General features: G+C 38.0%; 1 protein-coding gene across 2 annotated transcripts in view; it reads right to left on the bottom strand.

Annotated features, from left to right (window-relative positions):
* prkd2 (protein kinase D2) overlaps positions 1 to 12,264 on the bottom strand; it is a 43,582-nt gene that overhangs the window by 6,284 nt on the left and 25,034 nt on the right. Inside the window, exons 2-15 of one of the 2 annotated variants that reach the window (XM_055028426.1) lie at positions 9,076 to 9,214; positions 8,672 to 8,803; positions 8,304 to 8,503; positions 6,344 to 6,527; positions 6,155 to 6,226; positions 5,950 to 5,967; positions 5,467 to 5,626; positions 4,695 to 4,806; positions 3,943 to 4,020; positions 3,545 to 3,863; positions 3,322 to 3,374; positions 3,149 to 3,221; positions 2,797 to 2,903; positions 153 to 314 (exon numbers count right to left, since the gene is read on the bottom strand). In XM_055028426.1, the coding sequence (XP_054884401.1) occupies positions 153 to 314; positions 2,797 to 2,903; positions 3,149 to 3,221; positions 3,322 to 3,374; positions 3,545 to 3,863; positions 3,943 to 4,020; positions 4,695 to 4,806; positions 5,467 to 5,626; positions 5,950 to 5,967; positions 6,155 to 6,226; positions 6,344 to 6,527; positions 8,304 to 8,503; positions 8,672 to 8,803; positions 9,076 to 9,214 (1,809 nt within the window). The remainder of the gene's footprint in view (positions 1 to 152; positions 315 to 2,796; positions 2,904 to 3,148; positions 3,222 to 3,321; positions 3,375 to 3,544; positions 3,864 to 3,942; positions 4,021 to 4,694; positions 4,807 to 5,466; positions 5,627 to 5,949; positions 5,968 to 6,154; positions 6,227 to 6,343; positions 6,528 to 8,303; positions 8,504 to 8,671; positions 8,804 to 9,075; positions 9,215 to 12,264) is intronic. The other variant, XM_055028427.1, reaches the window with a different exon arrangement.

Here is a 12,264-nt window from a genome sequence, read left to right as displayed (position 1 = left end):
GACACTTTGTGCAGAAACAGAAAAATTCTATAAGGGGGCAAATAGTTTTTTGACAGTACTGTATTCATAGTACAACCGCAGAAATGCTTAGCAGATGTAACATAAACAGCATTTAGTTACAATTTGTTGTTCTGCCGGTGACAAAAACACACCTGTGTGATGAGGAATTTAGTTAGCCTCTCTGGCAGTCTTCCCTTCTCGCTGGAAAGGATCATCTCCAGCATGTCACCATGCAGCTTCTCCATCACCACAAACACTTTCTCTGGGGTTTCAAACATACACTCCAGGTTCACTATTCCCAGATGTCGCAAGCTCTGGTTGAAAGAGAACAAGAGCTTTGTCAAAAAGTTGTATACAATGTAAACATGTTGAGAACTTTGGAGAGTGAGAGAAAAACTGAGGCGAGTGAATTGAAGAATTGTTAAAGACATGTTTCGATAAAGTTGGGTTTAAAATGGCAAGAACTCATCTTAAGGTGTGTGAGAGGAAAAAAAGCAGACTTTTACAAGCATGCAAAAACAGGAAGGTATAGTCACACACAATGTCAGCGTGAGACCATAAACCACAGGAAATATAATGTGGAGCAAGATGAGGAACATTTTAAAGAGTCATTACAATATACAGATCTGTTTAATAAATTTGAATATAATTGAAAATTCCTTTACTTCAGTAACTCAATTCACTGAGTAAATGAGTCATACTATAGATTAATTTCACATATGCTGACACTTTAGAGCCTTTAGTTCTGTTAATTATAATTATTTTCAGCCTATGGTTAATCAAAACATCATATGCAGGATTAGAATGTTACATCAAACCAATTTCAAAAGCACAGAAAAGTGGAATTAATTAAAAGTATGTTTAATACCTGCCTAATTTGTTTCGTGTCAAGCAAATTTACTATTACACTGGTCAACTCTGGTCTGTAAATAGTGAATCTACCTTCACCTGCTGGTTAAAAGAATATATCTATGTTTACACCTGAGCTATAGACCATAAAAGAACTTAATGCAAAAGCAGTCTGTAGTTACAAAACATCAAATTACAATACTTCAGTAAATCCAGTGAATCTAAAGAACCAAATGAACTGTTGCTAATTTAAGTCTCAAGGATTATAGTATAGTGAAGTATTTTCAAAAGGTTGGTCCACATTTCAATTTGGACCACTTTCACGCCAACCAAGATAGGTTTATTGATGATATGATTTATCAAGCAAAGCATCGACTTCAACACCATCATCCCAGACTCTCTGGTGACCTGTTTTCCTTTCCCATCACTTCCTTAATAAAGTGCAGCAGCAAGAGGTAAAACCTCTGACCAATTTCTCCTCGTTTTAAACACTGAGCAATAACGCTCCTCAGAGCGGAGTGCTAAGCCTACAACTTTATGTTCTCTATACACATGCGTGTACTCCCACCTATTCTGGAAACGTCATCCTAAACAGTGGTGCTCATGACAAACGATTGAGGTTCTAGTCATGACAGATTGGTGCCACTCAAATAATATGCAACTGAAATACACAAATCAGCAGATCTGATCTGAAACATGTCATCTTTCTGCTCACCCCAGATGACATCTGCAACCCTCGATGCCTAACCAAAGGAAGAGATATTTCACAATGTCTTTCACAAGAGAGTTGACACCAACACTTGGTTGCCCCACAGCCAGCAGTGGATTAAGTTAAGGATTAACAGACTGGAAAACCGATCTAGCTCCAAAACTACAACCACACTGAGTATGAACATACACTAATCTCAGCTGAAAGTAAAAATGGAAATTTTTGGTTATTCACATTTTATATCTTGCTCAGTGCAACAATACAGTCATATTCAATAAATTGAAATGTGAGGCTCATTTGTCAGATTAAAAGTATCTTATGAGAATTATTAGTATTGACAACCTTTGAGGTATCAAACATAGTTTTCAGAAAGGCTACTTTTATCCATTAAAATGTTTTTTTTGGTCTAATGTACTATTTTAATCTTAAACATCTTGTTTTCTTTAACTGTAAGCAGAAAATTGTCATAATCAACAGAAATAAATGTTTCCAAACATCAATCTTTGTGTAATTAAGCTACATTCATCACCAACTCAACTTTATCACTTGGAAGTAAATGTACTTTGTCATAATATTCCAAGATATTGAATGGGTTTGTACAAGTTAAAGTGTAGGAGTACAAGTCAAATGTTTTCAGTGTGTAAAAGATTGACGGCATTAAGTTTTGAACTGTGAGCTAGTGCTTCAACTTTATTGCTCCTCACACTGTGGGCATTCTCCAGCTTCAACATACAGTGCTCCCTGCTGGTCTTCTTCGTTATTGCAACATTTCCCTGCATATCAGCACATGTATTTGTTTGTATTATTTGTAGTTTCCTGTACTTTAACGTAAAGCCTTCTCCTCTGATTCAGATATGGATTTAAATGACTTTCTATTTGCAACGCGGACACTTTTATGTTGAAGGTTGTTTTGTTAGGGATTTTCATCAAAATGTCTGGCATAAAACTGTTCAAAGGTTATTTTCTTATCTTCAAGTCTCTTTGTAGGTGAATGATTAATAATAAGCAATTTTATAAGAGAAATTAGAAAAATACAGATGACAATTCATGATATGAAAAAACAAACACTAAAGTTATCAAGAATCGGTTCACCTTTCAATATTCTTTTACTAAACCGAGTACTATATTCATTACTAGAATGCCTATTACAAAATGCTAGTTCTCATATCATTTTAAGACTTTTTAAAGAGCTCTTAAAGCATGTTATCGTACAGATAGTATAACATGTGTGTTCTTACTTGCAGGATGGCCACCTCATTCCTCAGCTGGCTCTCTTGTTTGGTGGGAAATCGAAGTTTGTCAATGACTTTGACAGCAACGTCTCTTCCTGTCTTTCTGTGCTTTCCTGAAATTATTAATGTCAACTTTAAAATGTTTAAAAACCAGACATTCTTCTTTTAGAGCCCGAGTAAGATCCTCATATTGTTTACTTTTCTTTTTTTTGTTTCTTCTTACACACAAGTACCAACATTACATTTGTTTGTGTTGTTTTGTGTCAAATATTTTCACATTAGATATATACATATACATGTTTCTCACATGATACAGCAACCTATCACTATGTCACTGTGACTATGTATGTTCACATACCTCCATAAACTACACCAAACTGACCAGATCCAAGCACTTCATCAGCAAAAATCTGGTACACTGTGCCAATATCCTGCAAGAGAGAAAATTATTTATTCCAAGTACAAATGCTGTTCGATGAGAAATAACAAAACAAAAACTTGGACCAAAGAAAACTGAGTGAAAAGTCATACCACATTCTCTTGGATTTGGCTGTTGGAGACAGAAATGCTGATAGAGGCTTGTCCTGAAATAACATCCAAATGCCACAGGTTGGGTATGGCACACAACATGTTTCTGAACAGAACCTCAAATTCACTGGAACATTTGCCTGCACTACCAAATACTACAAGCTACATTTCCAAAGAAATGCCTTAGCATGCTTCATTTAAGCACTTGCTCTTTTTTTAAACTCACTGTGTGGCGTGTGGCCCTCGGCCGGAGGGGCATCCTGAAAGATGACTGGCATGAGCGCCTGGCGAATGGCGCCCTCCCAGGCGTTTGCCACCTCCCGCCCAATGCCACTGTTGGGCTGCACCATACTGGGGGAGGGAGGTGACTGGGGAAGGGTCTGGGGGCTGCTGGTGGACAGTGAGGGAAGGGTGTTGGGGTCCTCCCCGACAAAGTAGCACATAGTGCCTGTGACGAGCTCAAAGCAGTGAGGATTGGTGCCTTGTGGGACTAGAGTGAAGTCAGTAGCAGGACGCACCTCCAGAATCTCAGAGAGGGGGATCTCCTGCAGTAACATGGATGCATTGGTGAGGGACAGAAAGCGTACAATTCATTCGTATCCTTCAAGAATCAGCAATACGTACCTTGTAGTATTTGTTGGAGGTATTGTTCTGGAACAAGATGATGCACTTGCAGTCCAGACGCCAGTAGTGCCTCTTTCTCTGTCGGGGATTAGGGTTGGAGAGGATGGGACAGCAGAAGTAAGACACAACACTAAGGAACACGGCGGGTAAAAGGACAGCAAATGAGGAAGAGCTGCATGAAAAAGGATCGCTTCAGATCTGAAGTGATCACAAAAGATAACACAACAGGTAAGCTACAGGATGCTAGGGTAAACATAAAAAAGAAGGTTAAAAATAGAAAAGGGAAAGGACGGAAAGGAAAGAGTGTAAGTGCAGCCAGAAAGAAAACAGTCTAAAAGACTACAGAGATAAATACATTTCTCTAAAGGTCAAATGTAGCTTTTGCACTTCAGTAGAAAGACCAGGTACCAAATCCAATTTCAGACTGAATTAACCACATATTTGCTGAGTGCTTCAGCGTCGACAGAAAGAGTCAACTCTATCTTCAATTTCCGTCCATACGCTCCCAAAAGCACACCAGCACATTAAAGTAGGGGGGGAAAGAAGCAATAAAGGCTGAAACCAAGCGATCAAGGTCAAAACTGCTGTGAGAAAAGCTACTCAACAGAAATTATTCTGCTGTAATTTATAGAAAACATGCAAAGAAAATCCAGTATATTCCTGCAATGAATTGATTTGAACCTTCAAGTTAGAAGGTACAGTAGAAGTCATTTAGATTTTAGACCTTTGTAATGGAATTATAGGATATGTACCAGAGTGTCCTTGTTGCTGTAGTGAACCATCCATCCTTCCTTAATAGCTGTGCTGGATCGTCTAGTCGTTTGCCTCACCGACTGGACAACCCTCATCAGTGGGATATTAGCACTATGGAAAAAAACAAAAGAAAAAAAAACACAAATTGAGGCATCTTAAAATTAAAATCTGTGAGTTTTATAGTGAAGAAATGGATTCCAAGTTTGAACATGCACGGTTAAACTTTGTCTATTATAACAAAAGCATGAGTGTAAACCAAATCAACCTCCTAACTGTACAGTACAATGAGGTATTAATTAGCCATTTCCAGTGCTGATTATTATTAATAATGAGGCTACTTTGAAAGTTGTAAAGGGACCACAGTTAACATGCAGCATGAGGATGCACTTTAGAAAAACAGCAAGCTGTTGGATGTTTTATGATGCTTTGGCCATTTGTTGATTTTTTTTTTTTTGTCTAAATATGGCAAGTGATTAGAAAAAGACAAATGGTGACATCATTTTGTCGTTTACAATCAGTGAAGAAGCCTTCTCACCAAACATCAGTCCTTATTATACACTTAAGTACAATGCTGTATCTTTTGTTCAATGTTTATTGTTGAGTGTGTAAAAATAAAGAAACAGAGTAAGGTTAGGTTAGTAAGGGTTAGGGTAAAAAAAAAAAAAAAACTGCATTTCAATAAAAAAGACATTTTTGTGACATGTGCGTATTTTCACCACTTTGATTATTGTGCCAAAGGTTTGTAAGTAAGTAACAATAATCTCCTCGTACCTTTGGTCTCCACCTGTCCCATCCTGGTTGTTGTCTGGAGAAAAGGACCCAGGGATGCTGCAGGCCTCGTCTGAGTCATCCATTGAAGACTTGTCCGAGGTGTCGTACTCACTGCTGAAGTCCATGGGCACTTCGGTGTCGGCACTGGGACTCAGCATGTCTAGTGCAAGAGCAAAAAAGAAAGAGTGTCTGAGTTAAACTGGATTAAAACAAATCTATTCACCATTCTGTGAAAGCCACCACTGTTTGCCACTTCTCTGCCATTACAATTATTACTACTGGCACTGAGAAAAATAGCAAAAACACTGTTTAGCTCAATTTTAAGTGAAAAGCAGACCTTTACCAGCCTGGTAAAAACCAGCACCTTGTACTCTGCTTTGCGTTGCACAGAGCTGTAAGCGAGATTTGGATCGAGCGAAATAGAGCAGGAAAGCAACGACCAGGCCTCATGCTTGCATGCATCTGAGCACTGATTATACTTACCACAGTTACTTCTGTTGTCTGAAGAGATAAAAACATTAGGGCCAGTGAGTTTTAGTATTAGAAAATATGTCATTTGGAATATTTAAGACATGTAACATGGTTATTAGTTTACAAAGAAAACATGCATGTTTTATCAAATCCATGCAACTTACACACAATGCAGCCATGTAAATACATAAGACAGAGGATTTATGTCTTTGCTCACCTCCAATGGTCTCCCCGAGGCAATCATTAGGAACCTTATATGCACAGCGTTTATGGCAATTGAATTTACAGTCTAGGAGGAATACAAGAAAATGTTAATTTCAACAAAGCCATTAATTGTTAAATGATTATTTTATATTTTAGTTCACAGAAGTGACTTAAAAACACATCCCTAGTCATCTGTGCTCACCTTTGCACTGTAGACCCTGTCTGAACAGTCCTCGGAGAAGTCTCTTGCAGTACTGGCACACCGTTGGCCGTGTGTATGAGTGAATGGCAAATGTGTGGGGAACCTTCACCTTCGTCATCAGGATCTTGTCCAGATGAACAGGCCGGCCTGTGTAGAAGCGCCGCGCCTCACTGGGAGTCCGTGGCTTGGAAGATAGAGAAGGACAAAAACTGTAATACTGACGGTGATTTAGCTTAAAAAGAAAAAAGAATTAAAGACATCATCATCTTGGCAGTATGTTTTCATTACATATTAGTTTTGGCGAAACTAATGTGAAGCTAGTTAATTAAATTCTCCAGTGTATCCTTAGCATTTCACAGTAGTAAAAAAAAAACCAACAAAATTTCACTTGCTATTTTAAGTGTTGTATTATTTTGACTTACACGTCTAAAGTTGAATTACATCGAAGCCAACTTTAAACTAAAGAACAAAGATATAAACTGATTGATATGTACAGGGACCAATAAATATCACAAATAGTGTGAGAGAATTGCAAATAATCAAAAAAGGAGAAAGGAAAGTGTTGCTTTAACATAAGCTTTATCATCACTGCTGTACTGGACATGTCATAGTAATTCTGTATGTAATGAAACAATTTGTCAAAGGTGTGAGTAAACAGGTTTTAAATCCACGCCATTCCTATCGAATTTGACATTTCTATTGCAATGTTTATGGCATAACAATGTCAAGACAGTAAAGCTTCAGAAACATTGTATTTGTACTTGTTACAAAAAGTTTGAATACAGTCAATATATATATTTTAGTGTTAATGTAACAATTAGAAAATTAGACAGAAATGTTTTACATCCTTTCAAAAAACATTATTTCAGAAAGCAGAATCATCATGTGCAAGTGCTGCTTCCAACATTGTGCACAAAGTTATTTGTTGCATAATGCATCGCTGGAAATCTTGTCAAGTGCCACAGATATCAACAGATGTATCACTGCAACGTTTGCAGTTAAAACAGATCTCTGGAGTGTTTCTTTACCCAAAACAATTGCATGTAGCTGTCCAAACATATTACACAACAGCAGCATGAGTGTGAGCCAGCACTGATAGTTGGGAAGTCAAATGATGATCCCAAACCCAGGAGCGTCCCCGATAACATTTTGACAGATCAGAAACTGATCCGATTTTTTTTTTTAACGGCTACATTTAAAAAGTTGTTTCCTCTAACAGTGTTGCGGTTTGTGTAAAATTACTGTGATTGTCGACAACTACGTGTGGAATGCAGTTCAGCAAAGTATTTTGGAGGTTTTCAGATGGATATCTGGAAACCTCCAAACCTGCATGCCTTTGTCACAAAGACATTTAAAGCAAACATGTTTGAAGTTGAATGTCTCCATGTTTGAGTAAAAATGTCTCCATTGTCTGGAAGGATACATCAAGACCAGGAACCAAACAATGGACACGGCAAATGCTGAAAACGCATAACATATCTGCAAAAAGGGAAAAGCGAATTATTTGAAAATGTTTGGAGACCCTTCTTGAATTTTGTTGAAGGAACAGACTTGCCTCAGAATGAAGGAGACGGCTAAACACAAGATTAATGTCAGAACATAACGTCAAACAAGGGAGCCTCAACAATGGACAATTACATAAAAGAATATATGTAGATATCTAACTAAGAGGGCATTTGTTAGTCTTGTTTGTATTTGTTATATGGCAGATATATTTGTAAAAAAAAATAAAATAAATAAAAATATTGTTGGAAAAAAAAAATCTCCATTTTCAAAAAAATAAGTGTGTTTAATTAGCATTTTAATGAATATTATCAGCTACAAAATCACCGTTCTGATGCAAAACAATCAACTAGCCGAAGGTTATTTTGGGACATGGTCTTGCTTTGCTTTATTTATTTATTTATCTGAGATTTATTTATGAAACTGACATACACCACAGCGCTCTGAGATGAATTACCATTTGTGTGTGGGAGCGAATTAAACTGGTTTCTTCAGAGCAAGTGGAGGCTGTCCCCACGCTGTAGACTGACTCGCTGGTGGAGAGACGCAGGGACTGACTGCTACTCAGAGAAGTGGTGGACAGCCGTCGCTTGCGTGCTCCACTGCAGTTATTCGGGATGCTGAATGCACAGCGCTTGTGGTAGTTCAGCCCACATCCTGCAGGGGGATGCATAGATCAAAGAATCAGATGGGTAGAAATAAACGGTGCAACGGAGAGGAGGAGAAGAAAGACATTTGTGGGTCGTAAGACATCTCTTCAAAAGAGAGACCTTTAGATGCCATTGCATGTCTTTTCTTATTATCATAGCATCCTCTGCTTCTCACCATCACACTTCAGGCCTTGTCTGACCAGTCCAAACAGCATCTCTCCACAGTGATCGCAGAACGCCGGGGCTCGGTACGAGTGCACATTGAGCGCATGGGGCCGAATCTGGAAGTCTTCAAATGTGGCTGCCGCTAAAAAGAGACAAGAGTTAAACAGAGTGGCAGCTGTGGGTGTTAAAAATAAACATCATGTCAGAGTAACTCAACATATAGCAGAAATATTTGACGGTTTAGAGATGCAGGTAAAATTGGAAAGCAGATTGATTTTCTCTCTGATGATGTGACCATAGAGTTTGAAAGAGTAAAGGAACAAATTAGCCAAGGGTGTAAAATGAGGCCATCTTTTCTGAACTGAAGAAGGCAGGAAGAGAGCTGCTATGAACTGTTGTTGGGGAAAGACTCACCTGAAAGCACCACTTCCACCAGATCTCCCTCCTGAATGTCACTTGTGGATTTGACCCGCTGGAGGACGTTGTTGGAGGTTGTGTCATGCTTGAACAGCAAAATCTTGTCATAGATGCCATAAAATCCACACTCTGGGAACTGCAACAAGAAGCAAAATGTATATTTAATCATGGGTGATTTTAACTCAGTAATCTACAGTTTATAGACAAATTCAATTCCATCAATCAGTTGCAAAAATAAAGTACAACCCAGTCATATCTAGTGTGTTTATACATAAATTATTCAATCATTATTGGCTTTAAAAGCTATTTAAATTTCCTTCCAGCTTCACAAAATCAGACATGACAGATCCCTGTGTTTTATTCTGCATTACAGAAAGATGAAGCCAAACTGGAAAACTTCAAAAAAACATCAGACACACGTCCCAAAACTCACTATAGATACAAAATAATGACAACACTTTGAAATGTAAAGGTTGTGTACTCATATTTTTGCAAGATCTGGGACAGCTAGACAATGATTTGTTGATTCATTAGGAAAGCCTTAAATGAACCCTAAAATACATATGACACAAGACAAAAATTAAAATAACTTAAAATATAATTCAACCAAGAATGTGATACTAATTGTGGTAAACTAATGGTAAATGTAAAATTTTCGACTTCAACACGATAAAAAAAAAAAAAAAAGCTTTAGATTACAAATCAGGCTTGTGATGAATCAATGTTTCATAGGGCTGTTAGTAATGCAACGTATTTCAGTAAAACTATAAATTATAAATGTATTGTTAGAAGAAAATCCCAAAAACAGTAGAAAACAATTTAACAGATTCATCAAGACACGATTTTTATTTTTTTAATTTTAACTATTTTTGTGTTTGTATGTTTATATCATTACAAAGCTAAGTATTAAAAATCAAAACCTTAAGAAGGACTTTTTATAAGGTCATAATTTTACATCAACTATTAACAAATAATGTAGAAACAAGGTCGAAAAATGTACAACCAAAATTCCAAAAATCTCTCTGAGTTACACTTTAGACAACACTTTGACACAAATTATTTCAAACAACAGACAGACAGACAAGTGCACACCTTGTGCAATCTGTGCTCAAACAATATGATGAAGAAGAGCACTGAAACTCCTAAAGCAAGTTTTAATCCACACCACAAGTTTTCAATAACCTTTCAGAAAAGAGTGTCCACAAGTCCCCAGAATCCCAGAAGTGAAATAGATTTCACAAATCCACAAATCCAGGTAAATAAACACACACACACACACACACACACACACACACACACACACACACACACACACACACACACACACACACACACACACACACACACATTAGCACATATGCTAACACGACCAGGCCACATGTCAAGCAACTCGATCAATGGAGACGGATCACAGAGGAGTAACTGCATCCTGTCTTCCTATCAGTCATATCCAAGTGAACACGCAAACATGCTCAGGCGTTTCAATTCAGCTTTTCCACGGATATGAGATGAGAATGTCTATCAGAAGTCAACTGAGCAAGGGAGGTTGTTACAGCGAAACCCTGCCCTCATGAATAGTTAACGAGGTCTGGTTCACTTCAGTGGCCACACCACACAGGACACCATAGGGACAGTTTTCAAATCATTTTCTCTTGCAGCATGTACAAAATAAACTCAAAATGAGGAATGAGGAACAGAAAAAAAATTAAAATACGCTACATTGGGACAGACTGCTCCCTCACATAACAACATCCAAAATGGTTATCTCTGCTCACTTGTGTTGCTTTTTCATTGTTGAGTCAAGATTCACCATCTGGCCAGACTAACTACTTACAGGAAGAGGGACCGTGGTCTCCGCCTTCAAATGACACAATAACACAAATACACCTTCTGGCTAACCAACAGGCACACCCTCCTAACAAACACAAACACACACCCTGTCTTTTTCCCCCTTTTCCCTCTCCCCCCACCCCCTACAGCACAAACACAGTCTGTCTCTTAGTTCCCCAACATGCTTTCCCAATCAACCACATCACAAAATCCAGGCCTGGCTTGTAACACAGCCAAGATACACAGCAAATCCACCACGCCCCAGCTGCTGGCTACCGCTGCTGACCACAGTCAACAACAAGACCCAAAAAGCACATAAAGGTTGTCTTTTTAACATACGTTCAAGACCTCTGAGCTATTTTGAGAACGAATCAAACATTAACCGTGTCAGAGTGAATGAAGTAAATCAAACCAAAACAATAAACTACAGTTATCCAAGTACTAAATGCTATTCACCTGATTTTTACTGAAGAATAACAAAGCTATTCTATATAGCCTGTTACTCATTACCTGCAGATGTTTATGCTTTTGGCAGACACTTCTTATTCGAAGCGGCTTTCAAATGAAGATACAATGCAGTGAATATCAAAGCAAGCAGTAAAAAAAAGACCATTTCACAGGTTCTGTCAAATGGAGAGACAATGTGGAAATAGAGATCAGAAATGGAGGGTCATGAGCACAGAGTGCAGTAGAGAGACTAGGAAAGTCAAGGTATTAAATACTAGAGTAGGAGATACTTTCTGGAGAGGCAGGATTTTAAGAGTTGTTTTTAAAGATAGATAAAGATGCCTCTGTTCTGGTAGAGCATGGAAGGACATTTCACAACACATGAAATGACCTTTGGGTCATTTCAAGACAATAGTCTGGATTTTCTTGAAAGTGATGTGTACGCACTTAGTGGCTGGCAAGCCTTTGATGGTCAGTAACTTTGTTGTGACATAAGTCTGTGCAAGAGTTTTTACGTCCATGGGAGCCGTTCTGTTACACTAAATTAACGACACTGTTTGATGAGGATTGCTAATGCGAACCATGCTAAAAAAAAGGGAACCTTGGTGTCATTTTGTTTTTGTTTTATGATTTAAAAAAACACAGTTTTCCAGTGATGGTCCCTAAACACAATGATGGTTCACAACAGGAAACTTGAAATAACATCCCACTGAAAGACTGTTATCCAATATTCAAGACAAGAAGAGCTAGAGTCATTGCCTCTGAAATGTGGAATTGTCCAAAGACTTTGTCAGAAGATAGAAAAGATTAAATACAAAGAATCAATGCTCAACATTTCTGAGGGTGCATCTCCTGAAGCTTCAAACTCAAACTTCACTGAAAACTAAAATTAGACTCCAGGTTGTTTCT

The sequence above is a fragment of the Poeciliopsis prolifica genome, unplaced genomic scaffold, assembly GCF_027474105.1.
Source record: "Poeciliopsis prolifica strain line A6 unplaced genomic scaffold, Auburn_PproV2 SCAFFOLD004, whole genome shotgun sequence".
NCBI classification, from domain to species: domain Eukaryota; kingdom Metazoa; phylum Chordata; class Actinopteri; order Cyprinodontiformes; family Poeciliidae; genus Poeciliopsis; species Poeciliopsis prolifica.
Note: the sequence above shows the minus strand (reverse complement) of the source record. Positions and strands in the feature narration are given on the sequence as shown.